Source organism: Anopheles coluzzii, chromosome 2, assembly GCF_943734685.1.
Source record: "Anopheles coluzzii chromosome 2, AcolN3, whole genome shotgun sequence".
NCBI lineage: Eukaryota > Metazoa > Arthropoda > Insecta > Diptera > Culicidae > Anopheles > Anopheles coluzzii.
This window is the reverse complement of record NC_064670.1, coordinates 120,469,776-120,496,507: the sequence shown is the minus strand read 5'-3', so window position 1 is coordinate 120,496,507 and position 26,732 is coordinate 120,469,776. Positions and strand designations below refer to the sequence as shown.

The 26,732-nt window shown below is 46.8% G+C and overlaps 1 protein-coding gene across 4 annotated transcripts in view; it reads right to left on the bottom strand.

Annotated features, from left to right (window-relative positions):
• Positions 1-26,732, bottom strand: part of LOC120953591 (DNA N6-methyl adenine demethylase) — a 160,409-nt gene that overhangs the window by 107,969 nt on the left and 25,708 nt on the right. For 2 of the 4 annotated variants that reach the window (XM_040373704.2, XM_040373705.2), the window contains exons 4-5: positions 13,217-13,357; positions 11,193-11,270 (exon numbers count right to left, since the gene is read on the bottom strand). In XM_040373704.2, the coding sequence (XP_040229638.2) occupies positions 11,193-11,270; positions 13,217-13,357 (219 nt within the window). The remainder of the gene's footprint in view (positions 1-11,192; positions 11,271-13,216; positions 13,358-26,732) is intronic. The other 2 variants (XM_040373706.2, XM_040373707.2) reach the window with 1 other exon arrangement.

Below are 26,732 nucleotides of genomic sequence, written 5' to 3'. Positions count from 1 at the left end.
CGCAGTCTGTGTGTGTGTGTGTGTGTGGAAATCGAAAGTGTTTCATTATTGATTGGTTGAGCCCCGATTGACCGGCACACGCGGGGAGGGCTTCGCTTCGGACTGGAAATAGATTGCCAATCGTTCAATCGATACGAATTTTTCATGTAATTTGCGTGTGCGTTCCACTGTTCTTTTGCTTTAAAGGGCAACCTGCCAGGATAAATGGAGGGCTGTATTATTTCATTCGCTATTGCTCACATAGTGAACAGTTTCTTAGCGCAGGAGCAAGAGCAATTTGCTAACTTCGCCAGACGCTCCTCTTCAAAAGCTCATAAAGCGAGACAAGAGGCTCATAAAAAGAACGAACTAAGCGTGCTCGCACACACAAACACACACACACGACACGTAATTTAATTAAACTAACTTCACCTCACCTCCGTAATCCCCAGAGCAAAGCGGCGAGGCCAATCTACATTCGTCATGTTTGGCGTGAGCATTAAAGAGCGTCCTCCTCCACCACAGCCGCCTGCCAGACGGCAGAGCAGAGAAGCATTGGTGCGCGCGTGCCTTTCGGCTGCCCGTTTTACGTCAGCCGCCCGAAAGACACAAAACTTTGCGAGATCTCGAACAAAAGCAAAAACATAAAAAACTCACACACACACACACACATCTAGGAGGGAACGAGGAGAAAACTAACCCCTGGTTTTGGTGAAGAAAATGGCAACCAGCATCGTCGTTCTTGCGCGCGGCGATCCCAGACAGAACCCGACGAGAGTCACTGCACGATTAAGTGTCTGGGGCTGGAGCTGGCGCTTTAGCATGTCTGTCTGTGTGTGTGTGTATGTGTGTGTTTGTACCTTGAACTGCACCTCCCGACCTCGGCAGTAGACTGCATCCAAAGGAACTGGATGGGGAGCTGAGCAAAGGGGAACACGCTTTTACGACTGCCAAACACGTAAAGCCATCATTTCAGAGTCGGTGTGTGTGTGTGTGTTTGTCTGGAAATGAAAAGGGACCTCCATATTCTTCTTTCGAATGAGAGAAAAATAACAACTGCACAGAAGAATCGGACCCAGACTTGAGAAATATTCCTCCCTGGGCCGAACTCTACCGACGGCGAAAATCCGTAATAAACCATTATTACAGTCGGAGCGAATCGTTTAGCATATTTAGCATATACGCCGAACACTCCGGTCCCCAGCGGTCCCCTAAACACGTGGAATGCATTTGTAACGAAGCGTGAACAGAATTGCCACCTTTTCCCCAAAGGGCGACATACACAGGTTCTATATGAAAGTGAAATCTTGCATTGATTAGCGTGCATTTCGTTCGCTGTTTTTTCATTAAATGCACGTAATTGTATGCATGTAACACTATGCTTGCTCTTTGATGCGAAAGAACGGATGATTTTTTGTTGATTTGAACTTCAACGTTAGCAGTCGTGGAGCATTGTGAACTCCAGAGTTCCTAGTGGAGTGTTCAGTCACTGCTCCCTTTCTGTGTGTGTCTCTATCTCTCACTCTCTGGTTAGCCTTGAGAGGACCCTGTTGTCCTTCGGACAGTTTATCCAACGCTTTCTGTTCAAAGCAAATCTCAGTGGAATTGCTGTGGAACACAAGAAGAATTATTCATCGAAAGAACAAGCCACCGGTCGGGTAAGGTCGATTGGGGTTTTCCAGGCTACACAGTTCAGCTTTTGACTTCAGTTGCCTGCTGCATTTAATGTACGGCGTGTCTTTGCGTACTTTCCTAAGAGTGAAGCATTTAAAGAAGGCTTGGAGAGCGCAATTTAGATTGAATGTTGAAGGATTTTGTAGGAGATTTTGGGCATTTTTAAATTAATTTAAAAGGAATTTAACTCATTTGACATTTAGTTGGGATTCAGTAGCCTGCAAAAGAGTTCCTATTTATTGCCACATCAAATCCTACTTTGGCGCGTAACACTCAAGACACACCACCGTCCCTGACTGCAGCTACCAAAGTTCACTTTTTTGCGAGGAGAAAGTTTGCTTGCCCATCGACCCGCCGTTCCGGAAAGTCGCGAACTCCACAATCCACCCACCCACGCACGCAAACACACACATGCAGGCACGAAATGGCGATAAAACACAGCACAAAACCGGATTGTAGAAGAGGTTGAGTAGATGAAAAAAACGGTTATTTATTCATCCCCACCGCACGCTTTTGGTTCGCGAGGGATGTAACTCCAACACTGCACTTTTGCACACAGACACACTTTGTGCGTTGCATTGCACCACAGTACAATGCCGATGCATTCAACGAAGTAAGGAAGCTGCTAAACGAAACCGCGCATTTGACACACACACAAAACACAAATAGTTTTGTGTCGAAGCAGCGCCTTGTTTGCGCAAAACTTGTTGCTACTAATCGGACAAAGCGACGAGACAAACCGACAAAAAAAGAAGCAATGGCATCACTTTCACCTTCTGCACAAAATTGCAACCCCCGAGACGCGTCATTCGGGTTTAAATGTGTGTTATATTTTTGCTGATTTCAGCGGAAACAAACAAAAAAAACAGAGCAGACGAGGAACCCCACTAGAACCTGCACACAGAGCATTCATTCTTTCGCTTCTCACGCGATGTGCATCAACGGGCGGCTGTGTATGTGTGTGTTCAATGTCTGCCGACACGACAGAGCCGGTTTTGCTTTCCCTGTTCTCTCCTGTCCTGTCCTGTCCACTGCCGGGCACGGTACCTCTTCCTCTTCTTCGACTGAGCGTCCTTTTTAGCTTCATACGCGCGCCCTTTTTATCCTGCGACTCGTATCGCTGCAACCCCCGGGGCCCGTGGTCGGGGTTTGCACTTTTATTTTAATATGCATAACACATAAATACACGGCAAGCGCGATGTCGAGGGCAGAGGGTGGGTACCGCTTGCGCTATGCAGTGCGAAATGAAGAGCAACAAAAAAAGAAGTGCAACAACTGGCAAAACACACAGAACCCACCGATTGTGACCGGTTTGTCCCCCGCTGCAGTAGCAGCATCCAGATATGACCAAAAGTCTCGTTTTGCTCGGTGGCTTCTCGGGCCCTCTCGGTTGAATGTAGGTCATTGCGATAATGAGAAAATTTCCCTTTCATTGCAAAAAGAACCGGGGGAAGGCGAAGGGAACGGCATCAATTCGTCTGCGTCTGGGAGAGCTTTTGGGCGATTGTGGGTGTACACAAAAAAAGGGAACTTTCAGCTGTAGCTTTTTTGCCAATTTCCAATCCATTTTTCGTTGGTTCCATTCCTTTGGTTCTGTCGTCTTTTTTGACCTTTTAAGAAATATGCAGCACATTCATGCTGTAAACTACTTTAACCCGTTTACATGTTAAAATGACGCAACCGACCACTTGCCCGACCCGAGCGAATGATGTTACAGGATGTATTGGGGGAGGGTGTGCCTCACCCAACCAAAGGGCTACAGCTCTCTCTCTCTCTCTTTTTCTCCCCATCGTTCTCCAACGCCCCGAGGTCAAACAACACACGCTCGTGCTCCTCTCCTCTCGTGCCCGGTAACCGTAGCAACCGTGTTGCCAGCGGGCACCATGTTCCCATAAATATTCAATGAGTTAATGCCCGCAAGACCGCAAGAGATCAGCGCGGTCAGTGAAAATATTGAAAAAAGTGCACACTGGCGTAGAAAAGCATCGACACATGAAGGACAAGACCCGAAGAAAAGCGGACACCACCACCTTTCCCGGCAAAACCAAACCAAACGCTGCGCTTATGCTGCGATAATAAGCTGCATTGTACAACATTGACACATACACGCACGCACGAGGGCGCCCGCGCAAAACTGGGGAGCAAAGAAAGAGAATCAACAAAACCCCTTCTCCCTCTCTCTCTCTCTCTCTCTCTCTCTAGTAGAGTACATACAGTAAAAATAGGTCTTTGTAATGAAATGAAATAACATCACAAGATGTACAACGAAAAGGAAAACATCCTCCATAAAACAGGATAGGGGACACACACACACACACAACGTGTGCAAAGTAAAGTAAAAAGAACGACACAGCGCACAGTTCGAATATTTATGAGCGATTGTTTGCTGTTTTCGTGTAGCGGAACTTTATGCTTCCCTGCTTTGATGGTAATGTTGGCTGGTTAGTCGGTTGGTCGGTACCGCTTTGTGGCAAGTTTTCTCGGAAGATTGTCTACTTTTCGCAAAACTCTTTTGAATGCATAGAAAACACACTGTTTTTTTTCATTTTTTTTTTTTTGTGAACAAAGGAGTAATCTTTTTTAAAGTGATTTGGAAACAAACCCCACTTCACATACGTTTAAAATATTCAAGACTTTAAGCAGCAGCAGAAGATTGAAGCCTCTTCGTTTATCATTATGAAAAAGCTATGAAAAACACAGCAACAAAATGCATATTTCTTGTTGATTTATATGATCCAAAATTATGATTAACTGCCCCACAAACACACACACACACACTAGTAAAGAAACGAAAGAAGATACCAACGACTGGTTTCGCCACTTTCAAAGCGAAAAATAATCGCACTTCCTCGCCAAACTGCATTCTCTTTTGGGAAACGCTAAAACGCACGTGTTCGCAGACTCACGTTTATCCCAAACCCCTGAGAAGGAGTGACAAGAGAGAGAAAGAGAGAGAGAATGTGTGTGCATCCGTAGCAAGCGGGTGGAAACCGGCACCGATGGCACGATGCATATTCAAATCGGGGTGGAAAAATTTACAATTTAAATGCTTGCCTCTCTATTCCTCTTTCTCTGTTTACTCCACAATCACAACATGCAGCTGCAGCTCAAAATTCCAAATCAAGCGCGGCCCATCTTTACCCCGATTGTGGCCCGAAGATGCGCCAGATTTCGCTGTTCGCAACAACAACAAAAAAAAATCCGTCGGCATTTGGAGGAAGGTGTTGTTAGAGTGTGGAAAGATAAATTATCAAAGAGAGAGAGAGAGAGAGAGAGAGAGAGAGAGAGAGAGAGAGAGAGGGGGCGACGCTAGGAAAAATGCAACGATGCACACCAAGATGCACACAAGAAGTAGGTTATCCGGCCGGCAAGCATAGTTAATTTCAAGATTTAATTGAAGATTTACTTTTACAGCACCTACTACGATGGGTACAAAAAACAGGAAAATGGAAAATATTTTAATCCAAAACCGAATGGATCGAAAGAATCAATTAATTTAATTTTAAATTCCTTCCCCTAAGCCCTGCACTGGGCCACAGGGTACAGCAAACAGGTTTTCTACCCTCCCCATTCTCTCTAAGCACACACGACACGACACAGCGCGCAAGTTATTTAGAACACGAACGGTACTTTTGTCCTCGTCCCCGTCCCCGTCGTCTCGCGTCTTGGTAAACGATGCAACCGGGAAGAGAGTGGGCCGCAGCGAAGCAAGATGCAGCTTACATTCTGCCCGCTTCGCTATGTAGGATGGGAAAAAGCGTTTTCCAACCTCTGTGCACTCTAGCCATTCCTTTTTTTCCCTCCTCTAGCCACTGTCCCGCGGGGAAGTTTGCCTCGAGGCGTTTGCAGATAAAACGTAACCCGACGGCTACAAAATTGGCAAAAAGGTAAAAGCTTTCCTTTAGCGGCCTTCTGCCAACCGCACGGGTCAGTGTGTCACCAATGGGCATTGGGGCAAAGAGTTGTTCCCTTTCTTTTCTACTGACTGAAGCTCCCATGGGCAGTGACATCACATTCTAAACTTTGCTTTTAAAGCTTCATTTCGATGCGTTATAATCGCACATAGAGGGGGTTTAAATACTAAAATAAAACAGATATTACTGAAGCGCAAAAAAAGAACAAGAAACACGGCTATTAATCACCGCCAAACATAAATCCCTCCCCTGAGGGAAGCACGCACATAAACATCTCCGACTCCGATTGGAAAGATAAACGGTCGTTTGAAGATTGCCGCCGTGGTGGAAAAATGGAAAACGCGAAACAAAACAAACAGACAACACACAACGCTGGCCGGAACACCTTCTCGTTTGAGGTTCCTCCGCCTGATGGTCTGCCCTCAAGTGTCTTGTGGTTGAAGTAGCACCTCACACTCATACACACACACGCGCAAACTAACCACTCTTTAACGTCAACAAACGATCAAAACCCCCTGACGGTTTGCTTTCGAGAGATTCAGCCAGAAACTTGAAAAGTGAACGGAAAGTACAGGCGCGAACCTATCCCAATAAATCGACGATCCGCAGCAAGAGGGAAAGACGCTCTCGACCAGACAAAACGGCTCATAATCATCATCCCAAAAAGACATAAAAAGCTACCGATTCGTGGCGGAACCACCACCACCAGGAGCAACAACAGCAACAAAAACTGGAGCTGTGTCTGTTGGTACATCTGTCTAATGGTGTGGGCTACCTGTCGAGCCGTGGAAAGGCCGTCTTTCAATTTCCCGGTCTCCCGACACATATATCTGCTCCACCTCTGTATGGCTCGTGCCGTCAAAAGACGAGGCGAAGCAAGGTGTTGATGATGGCGCTAAGCCGTTCAACCGCACAGCCGTATGAGTGCGAGGGAGCGGATCTTTAAAGAAAGATACATGAGAAGCCGGAGCACTCTGTGTGTGCCTCTGTGTGTCCCAGCATGGAGCCGAGCCCGCCAAGACCCGAGGAGAGCATTTGGGGGATGGGCGAGATTATTCCGAAACTTCCGAAATCTGTCTGCTATGTGTCTGTCTGTGCGCGCCGTCAGCACCGCCAACAACGACCGAACCCGATACTTGATATCTCTTTTATTATGCGCCGGGGCTTTTGCGTGCCGCGCGTTACTTCTTTTCTTTCTTCCAGAAGAGCAACAAGCCTTCCTGCCTTTGGGGAGCGATTCTTCAGAAGGTTCTGCGTTTTGTGTTTTTTTTATTTCTCTCTTCATCCGTCCCATTCCATCGACGATGATCAGCGCGGGAATTGTGGAATAACGATATCGCTTCATATATGCCGCAAGACTGCGAACAGTGGGTGTGATGTGTTGGGCTGTGGTGTTTGAAAGAGATACCTAATAACCTTACATTCAAAGGTAATTCTTTCCACACCTTTTGAGGTACAAAAAACCAATCAGACCTTGACACTGAACAAGATGTTTGTATGTCACTAATGGTCGATTTTGCCAATCCCAACACAGGCCTGTTCCATTTTGACCAAACCTACCACCGACACGATCCTAGCGTACGACGCCAAGCCAAGAAGTCATCGCAGCCAGAGGTGCGAACGCACGAACGAACTGACTGGCACACTTTCTCACTTCGGGCGAGTAATCTTTTCCGTTCTATCTGCGGTTCTGCTTTCTGTACCATACCATCGTCACCATCGTCAGTCATCGCGTGCGCGAGTCATCATCGTCTGCTCGATGTAGATCTGTTTCACCGTTTGACGTACCATCGTCGTCGTCGTCTATCTCGCAATCGAATCAAAGCGATCCTAACCCCATTCCGGTCGTCGTTCGAGACGATGTGGCACGTGCCGCCCTGTCTGCGACGACGACGGCGATGAGCAACTCGGGCTCGAAACACTTCTGGGGGAATTCCTAAACATCAAACCAGACCGGGCGACGGCATATCCCCGGGGACACCACCACATGGGATGCAAAGAAAGAAATGTACGTATGTACGTACGGCACATACGGTCTCGTGTTTGCCACCGTTCTCCGAGACAGCCACATAAGGGGATGAACTTGAAAACGATTAAGCTTCCCCGTGCCGCTCCCCGGGCTGCACGACTGCTGATGGAAGAATTCGTTACAATAGAAGCCGCCCCGCGAGCAGTGCGATAAAAGACCCCGAACGACCTAGCTCAAATCTCTCTCTATATCGTCGGCCACATAGTACTGGTGCTGGGTGGTGTGTGTGTGTGTGTGCTATACGCGGTGGTGCTCGACTTCTGCTGCCACGTGACGACCACGGGGGAATCCTTTTGCCGTTGCTGCTGCTGCTGCTCGGCAAACGTGTCGACGGAAAAGGGCGAAAAACACCAACCGTACACCGGCTAGCCGCACAGCCAAACCGTGCCAAACCATGCCAAATGGCTTTTACTTTTCCTTTCGACGGTTTGGATAAGTAGAAGGCACTGCTCCGTGTGCCACGGCAAAACACATTCTATAGCCACGGCCACACTCCGGTTGCTTCTTGCAGGAGGCACTGGGGGATTGGGATGAGCCGATGGAGGCTCCGGAAAAAGAAGCAAGCAAACACACACACACACACACATAACCGCTTGACATAAAAATTCGCAGTCAATGGAGTAGTAAAAGTCCACGTTGACTCTTCGTCATCAACACTTCCCACTCGACTCGATCTAACAAGAGAGAGAGTCCCCGTACCTCGTAGTAGTAGTAAAATCAAGAGGACCGGGCGGGCGTGTTCTTGCCACCGCACGGTTAGACATGGGATGCGCACAGGACACTTTTTTGTCCCCCCTCTCCCAGTAGCCGGCACACGGAGCAAGGAAGCAGTGTCTAGCTCGTTGGAATCTCGCCACCGAGCAGCAGCAGGTCTTTCAGCTGATCTTTGGATCCGCAGTCCAAGCTTGGTAGCGTGGCGAAAGGGCGAAAAAATAACCCACCATTTGGCTGCAAACCAAAGCGGCAAGTCGTCATCGTGCTCGTGTTTCCGTTCACGTTGCGCTGTATGTGTTTTTGCTCCGCCTTATACCGGCAGGACAGAGGGAGCGGGAGCTTTTTAACTTTAGCTTGTGCTGCAACCCGAACCTCAACATGGCAACTTGCTGAGCAATAGAGCGCATTGGAAGGATCCATTCCATCTGTTCGCAAGCCGGCCGGCCGGCCGGCTTTTTGGGTTCCGTTGTTGTTGTTGGGGGGGAGCAGCAACAAGTAAAAGTTTCACACCCGGCAATCCTTTCTTCCCTTTTCGCAAGGGGCAGTAGGAGTAGGAGAAGCGGATCGTTTTGAAGAAAAACTTCTACACCGAGATGAGCGCCGGGGTTTGAAAGAAACAGAGTATCAACTCTGTCAAATACCCGGACCGTTCTTTCTCGGTGTTATATGCCCGGGAGTTATGGGCTACAAAGCAAACCGTTTGAAATGGGGAAGCAGGAGAAAACCGTCTCGTTCCTTGAACCGGCTCCATTTTTTGTTTGCCTTTCTTCTAGGAAGATACGACTCAAAACAGAAGCATCGTCCAATCGTCCGGTCAAGGCTACATTGGGGAAGATCCGATAAACCAACACTACTACCTCGTCTTTTGGGGCCTGATGCCTCGGGAATACATAAAAGAATGCTTGTGGACGACTGTGGGACTCGTATTTAACAATTCTGCAACTTTTCCGTACCTCTGACACGGTCATATCTGCGCCATCCACAGCAAACCACTTGGGCTGGGCCGACAATCATAAACGGTCCCAACATAAATGGCCCTGACCCGATGATGATGATAGACTCTTCATAACCGCACGCCAACCCCAGTACCGGCACCGGAGCTGATGGCAGCAAATGAAATGAAAGTAATGAAAAAGGCGCCACGAGCACGGCACGTCTTCCGTAAACCCATTCAAGCAGATCAGCTGATGCCCGTGTGACCCTTAGGGATAGGAACGGAGAGCAACGTCCTATTGATGCGAGAACCAAGTCGCAAAAAAAGCCGGATCCCTTTTTGCGCTCTTAGGACGACCTTCGGTTGCTATAAATATATTTATTGGAGTATGAAGAACTTTGCTACTGCGAAGGGGATGAGACTCTTGCCGTGGAAAAGATAGACGCCGTCTTTCACCTGATGTGTTGCCGGTTTTTTTTGCGACCTTGAACCCTTTCCAAAGGGTTGTTGGGAGTTAGCTAGGCTTTAGTGTACCTTAAGATCAAAAGAGTATTTCGATTCTTCCTTTGGTTTGGGGCTTTTTCTTCATAGAATTTTACCCAACGAAACTCAAATTTCAATCAAACCCTTATTCCTTATTTCATTCCCTCTCTCTCTTTACTTCCAGAGAAAGTCATCGAACCACAACAAACCAAATACGACTAAAACCATTATATCCCTGTATACCCTGCCCATGTCTTCTGTCTCCTTGCAACATCACTCCCCATTCATTAAAACCGTTTTATGTGTTTTAAGTAGCAACCATACCCATACCCCACGGGACTGACTTCTTGCCATCTCCAGGCTATACAGTCACCAGCAGCGCAAGATGAAACGCTGACCCCCCGGCGGGAGGGTCCTCCGAGTCTGGCAGCACGAAGCCACGCAGCAGCAAGAGCGAACGCCTTTCTCCACCAAACAAAAGGGACCTGGGCGAAAAAGGGATACGGGATCCCTTCACGTAGCAGTGTACTACCGGAGCAACGTGCGGGGAATTGTTGTGTCTGGCAAAAACAGCGCAGCAAAAGTATTCCACAATCCGGAATCGTTCGCAAAGAATGCCATAAAAGTAAGCGCTCTAAGGACGACGACGACGACGACAGCGATGATGATGATGCCGTCTACCATTTCCCGGTGCGCCGCCGGTACTCTGTGTGTGTGTGTGTGTACGAAAGTTAGAAATCCGACAAACGGCGGTACGATATTGGAAGCTGATGCTTTAGGGACAGCGCCGTGAAAGGCTACGACGATTACGTTTACGACTTCTGCCGCTGTTACTACTACTACTACTGCTGCTGCTGCTATGCCGTTGGCAAGGCCGCTGCTACTTGAGGTTGACGGTTGCCGTACCGTCGTCAACGGGATCTCGCCGGTCGGTTGGTATGCTCTTGAGGTTTTTTGGCAAACGACATCGTCGCCGTACACCGCGTCGTTTTGACTTTGCCGGATGGGTATGGGTGAGGTGAGGGAAAACTGATTGTCTCGTCTGGTTGCCGCGTGCTTTCGCTTTCGTGCTCGCACAACTGGGCAGAGCGAGGGGGGGGGGGGGGGTACAAAACATCGTTCGCCGGATGTCCCAATGGCAATCATATGATCCTGGGCGTAGAGTAAGCTCGTTGATTTCCGGCGCCATTCATGGTCGCTCTTCAAAACGAGACCCCGAACATGATTACCAAAATCGTTGTTGAGGCAGATCGGGCGCGCTCATTCAAGGCCAAGGAGATATCCCTTTTCAGCCGAGTTTACGGATTCGAAGGACGCACCACAAACTCGGGTTGACATTATCCTTTTTTTTTTGCTTTAATTTAACTCCTCCTTTACTACCATCACTGCTACTCCTGCTACTACTACGGGGGAAGTTTCTACTTTGGGTGAAAGTATTTGTAAGTAAGATTTCGTGTATTCTTACCCCGCCACCACGTCCTCGTCCGCGACCACGCTTTCCATCAGCACGGACGGCCTGTCCGTTAGCGTCGTACGACACGATCTAAAGCGGGTGATGATGATGATGGTTAACCGGAAAGAAGGCCGCAATTCGCGAATGTGCAATAGAAAAGGGTTTGCAGGAGACGCAATGTATTTGAATGTTTTCAGTAGTGTGCAGTTGGGATTGGAGTGTGAAAAAGGGAAAGAGAAAAAAGAGAAGAGAGAACAAGTGAAGGGAAAAATGATGTTAATGAGTATGATATCGACGTTGCGGCGTAGAGAACACAGAACACGGTGCTAGCTAACACAAATACTCATTTCGCTCTAAAGGAAACTTTCAAATACGGTAGGTGGAAACATTCTACAAAAATCAACAGAAAAGTACTCAGAAAAGCTTACAAAAACAATACAATTTACTTTAAATCTAGCGCGTAAACTACACACTGCATACAGTCTCTAACATACACTCTCAGCTACAGTGACTGTATCCTGGTCACGGCACCAATCGATCGTTACATTTCTTATTACAATGATCCAATATGCCTTCTTCTTTCGACATAGCAATTATGTTGGAAAGAGAACCTTATATTACATTCAGTTCTGTACAATAAAAACATGTTAATTTAATTTTCCATCTCACGACAGCAAATTAGATCCGTTATTTAATGACGGCGGTCTCAATCAATCAATTTATGTCCTCCGATTCCGATCAGCAAATTTATGTCGATACTATTGCTTGCTTTCTGCAGCAACAACAAGGCCAACCCCCTTACTCGTCGGGTTGCGTTGCAATTGTACTGTACGATCTCGTCCAATTCCTTCGTTTAAAAAAAAAGCATTCCTCCACCACAACCCGCGGGCTATGTTCCGCTTGTTTTGCACGGGTTTGGTGTTTTTTTTTTTTTTGCTACAGCGTGCTCTGCTCGGCTGCTCCACCGAAATGCTCCTTATCTTCATCCTCTAATAAGTGATCGGACCATGCGAAACATAAACTAGACTTTCACTCGCACACAGTCTGTCGCGTTACCCTCCTCCTCGTCACACACACACACACAGGCTTCACTATTTCCCGTCTTTCGTTTCGGCATTACAACGGTATTTCCCCACAGAAAAAGCAGAAAAAAGGAGGGATTCAATGGATGGATCGGCAATGCGATTAATTTATATGCAAAATAAATTTAACTTATCTCATGTGAACGTGTTAGAGGGTTTCTTGCATGCTTGCTTGCTTTTTTGCCTTCCCTTTCCTTTCCAATCTTCCTCCACACACACACACACGTTCGGTTGGAGAAGGGTGGAAGTGGTTCGGGGTCGCCTTGCGAATGTTGCCCGAGTCTTGCCCGTGCCCGGTGGGGGTTTAATCGCAAAACTAGCCGAAGGAACTAGCGACGGTAGTGGTATGAGCACACACACACACACGGGCAAATAAGAAAAAAGAGATAAGTATGTAGCTTTTGCATAAAACATGGTCACAATCAAACGAACAAGCATCGTACTAAGCTCGTGGTACGCGTAAGGACAAGGGGAAGAAGGGACCCGACGCGAGCCGGATTCGCGGTGTATGCTGTATAGCACGGGAAGTTACGGCAATCCGGAGGAGGAAATAAGAAGCTTTAAAAATCGATACAACGCTACAACACTTTCTGGTGTCACGCAGAAATTACACATTGCTTTGCTAAAGAAAACCCCCAATGCGGGTGGAAAACGAACGTATCAAAAGGGGGGTGGAAAGGAAATTACATAAAAATAAACTTCGCCAATAATACACATCAAACTAAACACTACGCTGCAAAAGCAATACTTAAGCACTACTGCGAAACCTAGAAATTAAATAAATACAGCCCCAAACCGAGAAGGTCCTCCTTCTCTCTTTCGATAAAATTACACACCCCGCTTACACCGTCACCAGGCTAAGTGAGCACACAACCTCCCCCCCCCCCCCACCTTGCCAACAACTCTAACTGTAAACATATTTTACTCCAAACGCTACCACCACCCGCTACTTACCGCTCCATTAGCGCTTCCGTTCGTGGCTCCTGCCGCTGCCGCTGCTGCCGCTGCCGCCGCTGCTGCCTTCGATTTGCTGCCCTTTCCACGCCCCCGGCGGGACTCGGGCTTGAGCAGTTGGCCGTCCGGGCCGTACAGAATCTGCGGGAGAGAAGTGTTGCCAAAGTCCCGGCCAAAAGTGCACGGTTCGTGCGTGTATGCATAGCAACAAAGCAAAGGGAAGAAAGGAAAAAAAGAAACACAAAAGAAAGCTCTTAGTTATCGTTGAATGCCATCAGATGTCGCGCGCCGGGTTTTATGCCTGAGTTCCGGCTGTGCAACTTTTATGCTACGATTGTATGTGCTAATTTATGTGTGAGCATAAAAGCTCCGAGTTGTATGCTTGTAGCATAAATACTCTCATGCAAGGAAAGCTCACTGTCACTGTTGGGGGCTTTATACTTAAGCTTTCGCTATTGTACACTAGGTGGCGTGGGAGAAAAGTTTTAGTTTGCTATAAAGACGTGCTATAAAATTGATTCAAATGTCGAAATTTCGCGACCGAAAATTATCTGAACTTGAAGAAAAATGAGGATTATTATTGATATTATTTAAACTGAATGTTAACTATGGTTTAATTTCAATTAAAATAATTTTGTTCCAGAAAGTTCTTTATTTCACAGCTCATCCCTGCCATAATGCATGCCACAACCATTAGTAGCAGCAGCTGCAGTTGAACCACAAAACATACCACCAAAAAGGAACAGCAGAAAAACACAGTGCTCCATTACGCTCTGGCCATGCCGTTTGTCTACATGTTGCCCTTCATGTTCGTCTCATTCGTGCGCGCTGCTCGTTTCCGTCTTCACAATCTACGGCTTCCTAGGACGACCTTAATTCAATTGCTCTCGACTGCGCTAGGCTGCGCAGCGCAGCAGATGGGATTCAAATGAAGAGCGGGCAAAGCGGGTTGCCACAACACAACACACTGACAGAAAAATCGACGAGGAAAAAGACCCGTGTGTGCTCGCTCAAACACGATCGTCCTAGGCTGCATACGAAAGGCGGCCCAAATGACGGCTGCAGTTTGTCAACACCGTCATCATCAAGCATCCAAAACCACAGATACCGCACGCCACAGGATACGCCCGCGCGTGTGTGTGTGTGTGAGTCTTCTCTTCCTGCATTTTGGTGTGTGGTGCGAGCGACAGGACTCTCATCTGTCATCACGCACCGTAAAGGAAGAGGGAAAAATGAAGACGACGGAAATACAACCGTTTTTACACACATGTGGTTGGCATTAAAGTGGGCATGCTGATGGAGGACTACATTTTCTGCTCAATTGATTATGATTTTTGTGTAATGTCTTTGTAACAGGCAGTACCATAACTATTTTATACGTTTGAAACTTCGATATAAATGAATTATATGAATATTCTGGCCATTTTCAAAAGACATAATTATTAAAACTGGTATAGAAATGGTCTCTTTCCCCGTATGCAACTGTATTACAAACATTTTTTTTCTCCTCCACACACAACTCCCCGATGCTCCTGTGTGATTTTGACACCTTGCAAACACTTTATATCCTAACCTCTTCCACACAAAAGTGTCACTTGCGCGCGAAGACATCTTTACAAAAGCCGTCTCCCTGGCTAGCAAACTCTCTCACACTCTTACTACTGCTTCAAACGCCAGAAAACGATTACAACCAAAAATGGGGAAAGAAAAATCCACGAGACACACCACGAGTGACGGTTGCCATAGTGACCAAGGTTAGGAAAAGAAGCGTGTCTTGTCTACTTCCGGGACGCGCAAACCAAGGCAAAACTCATAAAATCCCATCCCATCGGCTCCCCTCGCCCGACAAACGCCGGCAAACGCAGGAAGACCTTGACATTCGTCCATTTTTCCCGAAACTCATCCTCAATACCAGTAGCTTCGGGCAGCAGCGGGAAAAGGTATTTCCTTTCCCCTGTCTCCCTCCCTCCCGAGAACAGAGCACAGAGCAGTGAGCAGTGGGAATGGGAACAGTTTTCCGGAGGCGTCTCTAATTTCCCTAATCTTTCGCTCTAGCACGCCATCGAACGCGTGCTTGGTTGGTGTGTGGTAGTATTGCAGTATCGTCGCCTGATGCTGATTCACCTACTCTCTACCAATACAAGCGCACAGTTACTGTACACCACCACAACGAGCGCACTCGTAAAACGGAGAGCCAAAACCTTCCCGAGGGGGATTTTTCCTGCTGTGAGGGGGCGCGTTTGTTTCTGTTTTGACGCCGAAAACGTCCTTCCTTCGACATCGATGTTTGAAGGGTGCCAAACCACTGCACAGCTTCTGCTGTGCTCTTTCTGCACCAACATTGCTGCCAATCTCAATCGCTTCCCCCTACCATTATCATGTGTTTTTCGTGTAGTGTTTGCCAAAATTTAACCTTCAACTTCAAGCAATTTCGCTTCGCTTTCACGTCATTTTCTTACCGTTCGAGCCAGTGCCGATGTTTGAAACCTCTCCTTCAGAAGTACCTTTCCTTTTCAATATTTTCATAAACGAGGGAGCAAAACACCGCGTGCTATTAGAATGGACAATTTCTTCAGCTTCCTTTCACAAAGGACACACTCTACACTCCTCGGAGCGGGAGCAACCTTTTAAAAAGCCGATACGTCCTTGACAAAATTGTGCACAAACCGTCCTGGAACCTTTTCATAACTTTTCACCCGTCAACAAGCGGCTTCCCTTGCCGCAAAAGCCTTTGCCCTTTCTCGCCCACTTCTCGCTCGCTTATGCAGGGGGAGTCAATTGTGTTTTACCCAGTTTTTTGGGACAATTTTACTTCCACCAAATCCCAACCCTTTTTCGGGGCAAAACAAAACCCTGAAACAAAACACAAAACCATGAAGAGAGTCCCATCGAGAGAGTCAATTTTTATCGCCTGTTGTTTAATTGCTCAATTGTGCCAATCCGGTGGAAACATCGGTGGGATACAAAGGGAGGTTGAAGTGTGTTAATTATAAGCCGTTTAGCACTGGTAGCAAGCAAAGCATCACTTTGGCGGGAGTGAGTGGTAAACGCGTATGAGAGGCGTGTAAAATGTCCTTTTAAAAAAGCGTGATTGCTTACAAAAATATACATCAAGGAGACGGTTTTTTCACATTTCACAACATGACAAGATGCACATTTTTCCTTCTGTTTTTTTCCCGCTGAACAATCTCTCTTCCAACTGTTCCAACACACAAGCGAAGCCTGCAAGCCAGCTTTGAGGAACAGTTGTAGTTGTTTCTTATACTATAATTACCTTCAACAACAATTCTCCTCCGCTGCTGCTTCCCAAGCAATAACAGCAACGACGAAAACCCAAAAAAAAGTTCATTAACCAGCAAGCAATTTAATACGGAGCAGCCGTCGCACACCAGGTCGCTGCTCTCTCCGCCTGTACGTGCCATATCTCTTCCCATTTGCATCGTATTTCACCGCGACCGAAAAATCACGCTTGTGCCCCGTTTTCTTGTGTGCACCGGAACGCTTCCTTTGCTCGCTCGCTCGCTGCTGGGGGTCCCGAGGAATCAGGAACCCGAGCCTCAGCCAAGGAAACGAACACCTTTAAAACGCACACACACGAAAATGCCAAAAATAGATGACATTCAACGCGCTGTTAATGATGCACCAGGGAGCGCGCTGAGTGCGCCGAGCCAATTCCGCTCTGCTGGGGGCATTTTTACCCATTTCCATCGGAACAACGGAACAACGGAAAAATTGTCACACACAAACACACACGGGAAGGAAGTGGAGGAGTGGAATTGTGGCAACGGAACGGAACACAACTGTTCCAAAAATAATTCTTCCCAGCCTGCTGGAGTGTAATTTTTCTTCACGCGTCTTGCGCTTCGCGTAAGTTGGAAATATGGAGAGTTTAAGCGTTATGTTCAAGCACCAGAAAGCGTGCTAAGATTTTTTTCTTTTATGCTACATCCCTGCAATGTGCAGAGCACTAAGCAACGCAGCAACGCAGCAATATAATCACTGCATCAGAAGGAATTGCATTTGCGTTGCGTTAATTGCATTTCTCGAGCGCATTTTCGCTTCGTTTGTAGTGGCACGGGCACATGGGCAAATAACACCCCATTTCCCTTCCTTTATGTTCCAACCGCTGCCAAACACTCATTAACAGCCCGAGCAACAGAGAGAGAGAAAGAGCGAGGTCCTTGACCTCATCCTCCATTTGCCAGCCTCAAACGCACGGCACGCATCGAACGTTGATTGAGTCCTTTTAATGCACATTTTCCACTCGAACTTTTCAACCGGGCAGGACACCAACCAACGGTCGTCGTCAGCACCACCACCACCACCACCAACGCTTTACGCTTTCATGTGTCTTCTGCAGATCAAATGGCTCCGGCTGGCACCGTCTCTTTCGCACGCCGTGTTTTCTTCACCGCAAAAAGAGCAGGGAAATGGCACTCCTTTCATTTAACGGAAGCAAGAAAAAGGAAACACGCACACACACGCACACACGCACTGTGCAAGGGCAGCTAGTGCATCATCTCAACGATGCATTAAAAAACTTAACACAGCGCATTAACCTGGGAAGGGAAGTGGGAGTTCAACCACGGGCAAAAATGGTTATGCGTATGCTCTCCTGTTTTCCTTTGGAACTTGCCACTCCTTCCTTCCTCCCCACAATAACCCAGCGCCCCGAAAGTGTCCCGGATTCATTATCTTATGGGCTCAGGGTGTGTGAGTGTGGAGCAGAGGACTGCATCCTTAATGCATCCGTCGATCGATGTTAGCCCCGCAGAGAGCAAGCAGGGTTTATAATTTGTTAAGCTAAAAGGGGTTGCCGGTTGGCTCGAAACATCCCACACCCCACACCTCCCATAACCACATTAGCGATCCCGCACATACAGGCCCATCGATAAATGGGGAAAGGAAAATGCCCCCACAAAATGGCATACAAAATGGGGTTCAACATCCTTTCTCAGTTTTTTCCCTACGACACCTTCCTTTTGCTCTCCCGTTGCACTCCCGCTGCACAAAAACCGCACAGCAAGGTGGTTTGTGAGCAATGATGATTAATTAGAGCAACGCAGGTTCTTTGAACTCTCCCTGGTGGGTGGTGTGTGCGGGCTAAATGGTTTCCACCGGTTAATGAGGCGCCCAACCAGCACAGAAGAAAGCCAACCAAGGAAGCCGGTTGTACTTTTGGAGCCTCGCCCACAGAGCCCACGACTTTTATCGATATGGAATCCGCACCGTTCGTTCTTTTGCCTTCCGGCATCGCTAAAAGGATACGCGCGGGAAGCGGGCTTGATGTTTTAATTTCACCCCGATTGCAGAGGAAAAAAACGCACCACAACCCAGAAAGAGACGCTCCAAACACAGCCCCAAACACACACACACACACGCAACACAACACAAAAAGCATCCTTCCCCCCAGCACGGCAGCTTCCCTTGAGGGAAGGAACTTGCGCGACCCCCCCAATACAACTTCTCGCTCGCTCGCGCGCTTGCCCACACCTCAACGAGCAGCGTGTTGGGGTAGGTCGTTGGGATCTCGGCCCCCTTGCTTTTCTGTTGCTTCTTTTCGCTCCCCACCCACCCAACTGGTGGCTTGTTTTTGTGTGCTCCACCAAACACGGCCTGCTCTGGGTGCGTGGGGCAGAACAGCCTTACAAAGGATACACACAGCGGCACACAGCACACACATACAAGGCGGATGGAGGCGCGCGCTTTGCTCCACGTTCACGGGATGAATCGTCCTTGGATAATACGCGTCGTCCTCGACATCGTTCCATCCATTTGTGAAGGGGGGAGCAATGTAGTAAAATGTGTGTGTGTGTGTGTGATGGAAAAAGCCTCCCAGAGTGTGAGAGTGTGAAAGGAAATGAGGAGAGAGTAGGCGAGAGAGATATAGGAAGAGAGACAGAGAGAGAGAAAAAAAGGGAAGCAGCGCTTTATGAAACAAAAGCATTAACTTCCGCTTGGTTAAGCGTGTCTCATTAACTACTTCTCTGTCTCACTCTTTTTCTCTCTCTTTCTCTCTTTGTGGGGTGTTCTTTTGCACAGTGCGTAAGTTTGTTGGCAAAGGATCGAAAAGGCACCAAGTGTGTGCGTGCGCGCGATTATGATTAATTTCTTACGCACCGCTGTATTTCTTTCGCGGTTTCTGTTTCCTGCATGATTATGGGGTGGAGCCGTCCAGCTGCACTAACGCTGCAAACGATGCAAATGCAATCCACCCTACCACTTACACACACACACATACACTGGGGTATAAGTGGAAAAGCGCGCGAAAAGGTCTTGAGGTCATTCCGTGAGTGGGCCGGTGAGCCTTCGTTTCCGATGCCTCGCAGGGATTTCTTGCAGGGAGGCTTTTGTCGGCTAAAAAGTGGGAGGTTCTTCTTCTAGTACTAACACCCTTGCAAATAGTACACGGGAAATGCATTGACGTCAACGCGGCCAACGGAGGGCGAGATGGATTAAGATGCCGAGCAACATTCGAGGAAGCGAGCGAGATTGTGCGACTCGAAAGACATCAATGAGTTTTCAAGACACTAAAGATACAGGAACTGTGGAATATGTAGTTTATAAATTTTACAAAATAATACATTTCCACACAGTTATACAAAACGCTATTACACATCACTCACTGTGCGCCTCCATCAATGTTCCTCCAGCACAAAACCGCGTGGGAAATGCTTCAAAAATTCCTCATTAACCTCTAAAATAGCTGTAAGTAAACACGTTTTGTAGCAACCCCTTCACAATACTAAGGTCAGAGATTGCTTATCGTGAAGCCAACGGGGCGAAAAGCGTCTCCCGACAACCTTTTCTTACACCCGCCGAGAACAAAACACCCACAGTGGATAATTCAACCCCGCTGGCCAGGGGTTGCGAGCGTGACGAACGAAGAGAGGGAGTGAAAGTTTTTCGGCACGCGATTAAAATTTAAAGTAAACCACACAGCAGCAAAGGGGGAGCTGAGATGGCTTTTTTCCTCTTTTTGGTTGTTTTGGTTTGGTGAAGGGTAAAAATCTAGGCCAATGAATCCCCGTTTTGGCTTTGTTGGTGAAGGTTAGTTTTGTTTTGATTTCTGTTGGGTGCTTTTAATATCAATCTTTATGGGTAACTGTTGATGATTTTCCTTGAAATACCATTGAGTCAACCATTGCGTTAAAGTACAAATTGTCTTTAAAATCGAACTTTCATTGTAGCAATGATTGTGGTAGAAATAATAACTTATTTGAGGTTAGGTACATTTATACCTTCGACTCGCATAAATAGTCCTTCGAACCGGATGAAGTTAAACAAAATGAAAAGTAAACACAAAACGGAAAGCTAAGCAAAGCTTATTGGAAATAAATTAATAGGTTTTCGTTTGTTTGCTCCCTGCTCCTGTACGTTCCAGGAAGCAGGATGTCCTACAGTTGACATTCAGGCTGTTGTTTTTTTTTATTCCCGCAACACAAAACCCGCTGGAATACACGGGATGTACTGAAACAAAGAACAAACCCTCAAACCAAAACCTGACATGGCTCGGCGTGAGAACGCGAAACCAAAACGGTGTCCAAAGTCAAACGTCATAAATTCGACAGGCTTAAAACTTTGTTTTTTCCTGCTGCTGCTGCTGCCTCTCTCTCTCTCTCTCTCTCTCTGATTCTAATTCTGTGCCGCCTGTCACTCCTGCCATTCCCGAAAAAATATCACTCCAGAATATGAGATTGTTTTTTGCATTCAAAGAATGTACAACACCCCCCAAAAAAAGAAGCGGCGGAGTGACAATTCTTCAGCAGCCGGGAACGTAAAGAGAGGGAAATTCTTCCTTGTTTTGGGACGCACACACACACTCCGACACAAAAACGCAACACAAACACACCAACTACACTTCTGTAGTGATACGAAGCAACAAAAAATAGGATTACAGTTTTCTAACGAAAGGAAGTCTCGTGAAAGAAAAGAAAAAAGGAACTCAAAACGAAACAGACACAGCCGCTTTCGTGCGGAAAAGGAAAAAGGTGCACACAGCACCAAACGCTACGGAAGGTTGCGGGAGGATGCGGTGGAAAACTTTGGCAAAAATGGCTCACGTACGGGACGTACGCTGTAGCTCAGCGACCACAGATACGGAGAGGTAGAGCAAAAATCCACAATAAAGAATGTCCTCCTGCGCGCCTTCCCATTTTCGGGTTGCTCCTCCTGCTACGCGCCACCACAGTGTACCGCTTTCCTTTTTTGTATTCTTTTTTTTACAACAACTAAAGAAAAAACTGAAGAAGTTACAGCAGGAACAGCAAGAAAACTCCTTTTTTTCGCTAGACTTCCGCTAGAAGAAAGGAAGTTGCTGTCTAGAGGATGGATAAGGGAACACGAAATTCCTGCGACACAAGCGGAAATGCGTCGGAAGAAGGCAGTCGCGGTGCAGGACGATAGCCATTGTCCTAATCGGAGACGGCAGCCAAAAAAAAAGAGCAAGAAAAACACAACATCAGCACACACAAAAAAGAGGACGAACAACTGTCATCGTCAATGCAATGTCCGTCGTCGTTTTTTCCTATTAGACAAGTGTCTGCATCTCTCTGACTATGCCCCACACACGCTCACTAACTTTTCACTGGAATGACTTTTCATTTCACTCAAGAACGTTGCAAAGCACGGGAGCGAATAAAATGTTGAAATTGTATCACTATCAGCATAATTTAAACATCTTTTTACTATTAAAGAAAAGCCTAAAAGCCACACGCGCGCGCAGACGACGCGAGCACAAGATGCGTTTCAATTACAATTGCATATTTTATTGAAGGTTTTGGAGAAAAAATTCAATTTCCCGAAACACTAAACACACGTGGCACTAAACAAAACCTGCTCCATCTTCACCTGGATAGTCCTGCACGTCCTGTCCTGTACTCCGCTGTCCCAAGTCCTCCACACCCCAGCCCCAGCCCCCCGACATAGGTGACACGGGAAAAGGAAATCTAATTATAAAACGCGAATAAATTCGTAATTAAATATTCTAAAGGTTAGATTAAATTACAGCCGTTCTGGTCGTATTTTTCACCACTCCCCACCCCCTTGCACACAATGGACACATTCCCCCTTTTGTCTCTTTGCCTCCGTGCTGGTATTGGTTCGGTGGACTTTTTTCTTTCAATTTCCAACTTCCTTTTTCTTTGCGGCCTTTAAATTCCATTTGCAAAAGAAAACTGTGGCGATACGGCCGATTTTTTTTTTTTGCTGTGTGTTACGCACGTTCCCATCTATGCTCTGGCTTGCAAATCGGCCCCGCGGAGCGGAGGTGGTGTGTATTGCGTTAGTTATAGGTTTTGGGCAGGTTTTGTATGCCCCCCATACCCTAACTCTCATTCCATTCCACACTTTTTTTTTTCTACGTCCGTTTGTCTGTCTTATTAGAGCGAACGTTCCGTTGTTGCCTCCGTATCATCTTCTAGCTACTATTATTAGCCAAGATTCCGCTTTCGCTGGTGCTTGCAAGAATTGCGTACGACGTGCACGCACAATCGCCGCGACGCGTCCGCTACACCTCAAGGATCTGTGTGCTGTTGTAGCAGACCATGTAGCAAATGGTGAAGGAAGAGAGAGAGCGAGAGTAAAGGTGTCATAAATTTCGACCCCATAATGACTTTGCTCACGTGAGCGTGAAACGAGAAAAGTTGGCTTCTCATTTGTTGTCCTGTGCGCGAGCCCACCGTTTTCGTCGTCGTCGTCGCCGTGTCTGGGTCTGGTAGGTCTCGCCTAGGGAAAGCCAAAAAATACCTCGGCAGGGCATATCACGCCGCGTGCTCCACAAAAGCACACGTTGCACATACACAGCGTACGGCGGGCAAAAAGGAAAATAAACCAAAGCAAAATATGACACAATCACATGCTGTGGTGGTGGTAGGCGAGCAGGCATGCAACAAAGTGTGGGATTGTTTATTTCTGCGGACCGAAATTGGTACCGCAAGTTTCACGTTTCTAAGACTGGTTCTAAGATTCTTCCGAGATGTCTTTTAACCAGTGAGACACACTCGAAAAGAGAAGGAAAAAGCGAGCGCACTAGTTGAGAAAAAAAGGGAAATTGTTATCCAGCCTCATAGCCGTAGCATTGACTCATACTTATGCGGACGTAATTTTCAACCCAACCCATCGATCTTTCACCCATCGCTTTCGGCTGATTAGCTCCACCTTCAAAACTAAATTATTCAGCTGTCATCTAATTCACCCGACAAACACATGTGATTAATGAACGATGGAATGACACATCAAATGCGTCCCTCTGGGGTCCGTACCATACACACACACACATGTCACTATCGCCTGCCAAAAACTGCATTAAAACTGCGCTAAGCCAACCGAAACGTCCTGGCAGCCGAAAGTGTCATTTGCACTGGGGAAAAAGGATGGAAATGGGAAAACAGCAATAAGCACTACCACCACCACGCCGAATTGAATTCAAAATTGCATTCACAAGGCGCACTATTGATTCGGCAGGTCGTGACATGGAGGGGAAGGGCCGTGTGTAGATAATTGATCTTTCGGGAATGGCACGAAGAATGGGCGAAATAGAAAGATGAGAAGAAATTGCACGATCTCCCTACCCCGTCGGAAGTGTGGCTTCCTGCGGGAAAACACGCACACGCTCTCGGGTACGGTTCGATTGCGCTTGATGCCATTAGCTCAAACAGACACATGTTCTGCTTCCCAGCCACCGCTCTGAAGGCTCGGTTTGAGTTCATACATTATGCATCGATGGGCTTGTAATGGAAAAATCTCTTATTTTATATTAAATTATCTCGCAAAAACTATATTGCTTCAATCTGGATTACATTTTCCGGTTTTTAATTTGATTCATTGTCTCTAGAATCTCATTTCCTGTAGTGCATTTCTTACTAGGAAAACAGGACTCACGCATCCATTTTTTCCATCAGACACACACCTACAAGAAGCTGTGTGCACCCCATCATCTTATCTTTTGTGTGCATTTTTCCTTTCCACAACAAACAAGAAAGGCGGCCGATATGCGTGCGTGCGCCATTCATACATCGCATGCAAATATTTGCCCCGATAAGGCGCTCCCCCTCTACACGTAACATAAAGGCTCAACAACGGGATGCATTTTCTCATCAAAGCCAGATAGTTTTCCTCCCAGCTTGTTTCATTTTCCCCCCTTTATAACTCGTTCCTGTTCTTTTCATCCAACAAGGATAAGAATCTTGGAGCTACAATAGGCTTCCTTCTGCCATCTTGATAGGTTCTCGCTCGAAAAAGGGGATCTCCTTTCGTGCTAGGTGGAGGTTTTTCTCCTACTCGCACCAAGAAAGCACAGATAAATTAAACCAGATAGGCTCGTTTAAGTGTGTAACGGCTTCGGTGTGCAGCATCCTTGCCAATTAGCAGCAGTACGAGCACAGTTTTTTCACTCTCCCTCGGAAATCTCATCTCACGGAATGCAGCCCCTGTTTCAATATCCTTTATTTTGTACCATGCAACCCCCCTCGGAAGAAACATTGCAAGTAATAAAGCGACAGAAGCACTGAATTCGGAAGCAGCAACTCTTTTTGACCTAATTTTTAATCCTTTTCCCAAGACAGCGTTGCAAAAATTTCAACCCCAGCGGGTCTATTGAATCATAAAAATCCACTGGGGAGAAGAAAAATAGGGAAACTGTGTTTTGCTTGTTTTCCCCCTTTTCTTCATACTTTCCTCCTGCTGGCAGAGTGTTTTGTTTTTTTTTTCCTTCTTTTTCTTTATGCGTTTTTGACAAGTGCACCATTGTTTACGCTCTTCCCCGTTTGACATTCTGCATTGTCGAATGCATTATGAGGTTATACAAAAACGGGGGACTTCCTTCCGAAGCCGAAATTTTCCCTCCCTGTGTGTGTGTGTGTGTGCTGTAATTCAAAACAAAATGCTCTCCCCAGCCCTTTTCTTGCTGCATGCATTCACAATGTAAAATGTGTGTCGAGTGCGTTCATCCCATTCGTTTTTTTTCTGTTTTGTGCGTTCATCCCCATTCTACGAATGCGTGTGCGTACATTCCCACCCAACACCACCACCAACACCAACACACAGCTCGTCACCGCGTCAAGATGCTGGCCTGTGAAGTGGAGTGGGTGGTTCACTCCACTTCACAGGCCAGCATCTTGACACGGTGACGAGCTGTGTGTTGGTGTTGGTGGTGGTGTTGGGTGGGAATGTACGCACACGCATTCGTAGAATGGGGATGAACGCACAAAACAGAAAAAAAACGAATGAGATGAACGCACTCGACACACATTTTACATTGTGAATGCATTTTTTACCATAAAAGGGGAGGATTGTCGTCATCGCCAAACTGCACGCATTACACACGCACACAAAAACAGGGAAAACGAGTATAATACAGCCTCACATACATACACAACATCTTGCCAGGAGTCGCTTTGTTTTATAGCGGGAGTTTTTTTTGCTCTTTCTTCTTATTTCATCGTAAATAAAACGGTAAGGGTCCTTCTTGGTGCATCTAAAGCGCATCCTTCAACGAGGGGTGGATTGCATGCGTGCGTGCTTGATTTGAAAAACTGGGTTTATACATTCTTCAAGCACAGCAACGATGTGTTTGCAAAAAAATGTAATAAATCTAACAAAAAATATTACAATTTTGACTCTCAAAAACAAAGGCCTTTAACACACATTGCACTATAGCAAAATTCAATATTAAAAAAAAAGATTTAGAAATAACAAAATAGGAAAACAACACACAAGCTAGGCCAAACGCAAAGCTCTCCCCGAGCGGCCGGAGAGGAGCAACCGCTCGGGCAAATGTTGTTTCGCGATTGCATCGATTGCGATTGCATGTGCAGTGTAGTGAAATCGGTGCCGTTTGTCGAATTTTCCACAATCGTACAATTCCATTTCCCCAAACCCCGTTCCCTTTCCAACAGGCACGCACAACACTGCGATGCAGGCTCGAGTGCTCGTACTTGCACTAAAGCCAGTTGCCACTCGTGTGAAGTGTTTTTCATCCATTTGCCGGCGATTTTTATTTTCGTTCTTTTCTTTCGTGCAGAATGGAATGTATTGCACAAAAATAAATACAAACGCACCAGCACACAACTGGGAAAGAGTTGTCACGCACTCAGCTGCATCGGACTAACCGGTGTGTGCGTCCTGGTTGCGCGTGAAAAAAGCGCGTTTCGGCTCCGAAAATATATATATTTTATTATGAAATAATGAAATTCGGTACAATTAAATATTTCATCACACACACACATCGTCCTGCTGCCATACCAGACAACGGCATTCGATTTGCAGTGGTGCAGTTGTGTGTACGGGACACCCGAGCTTCCAGGTAAAACCGCGAACGCGTTCCCGCGGTGCAGGGCGGAAATGAATTCGAAAATTTGCTCCACCGAACCGCGCCGGGGCCACAGGAACAACACAGCAACCAGAAACAAAAGCCCGAATTAAATGCAAAAAAATGTGCACCTCCTACCGTCCCCTTCCCACACAACACTCCAGGTGCACTCCAAGAGCAAAGCCCATGTGCGAGAGAGGAGGGGAT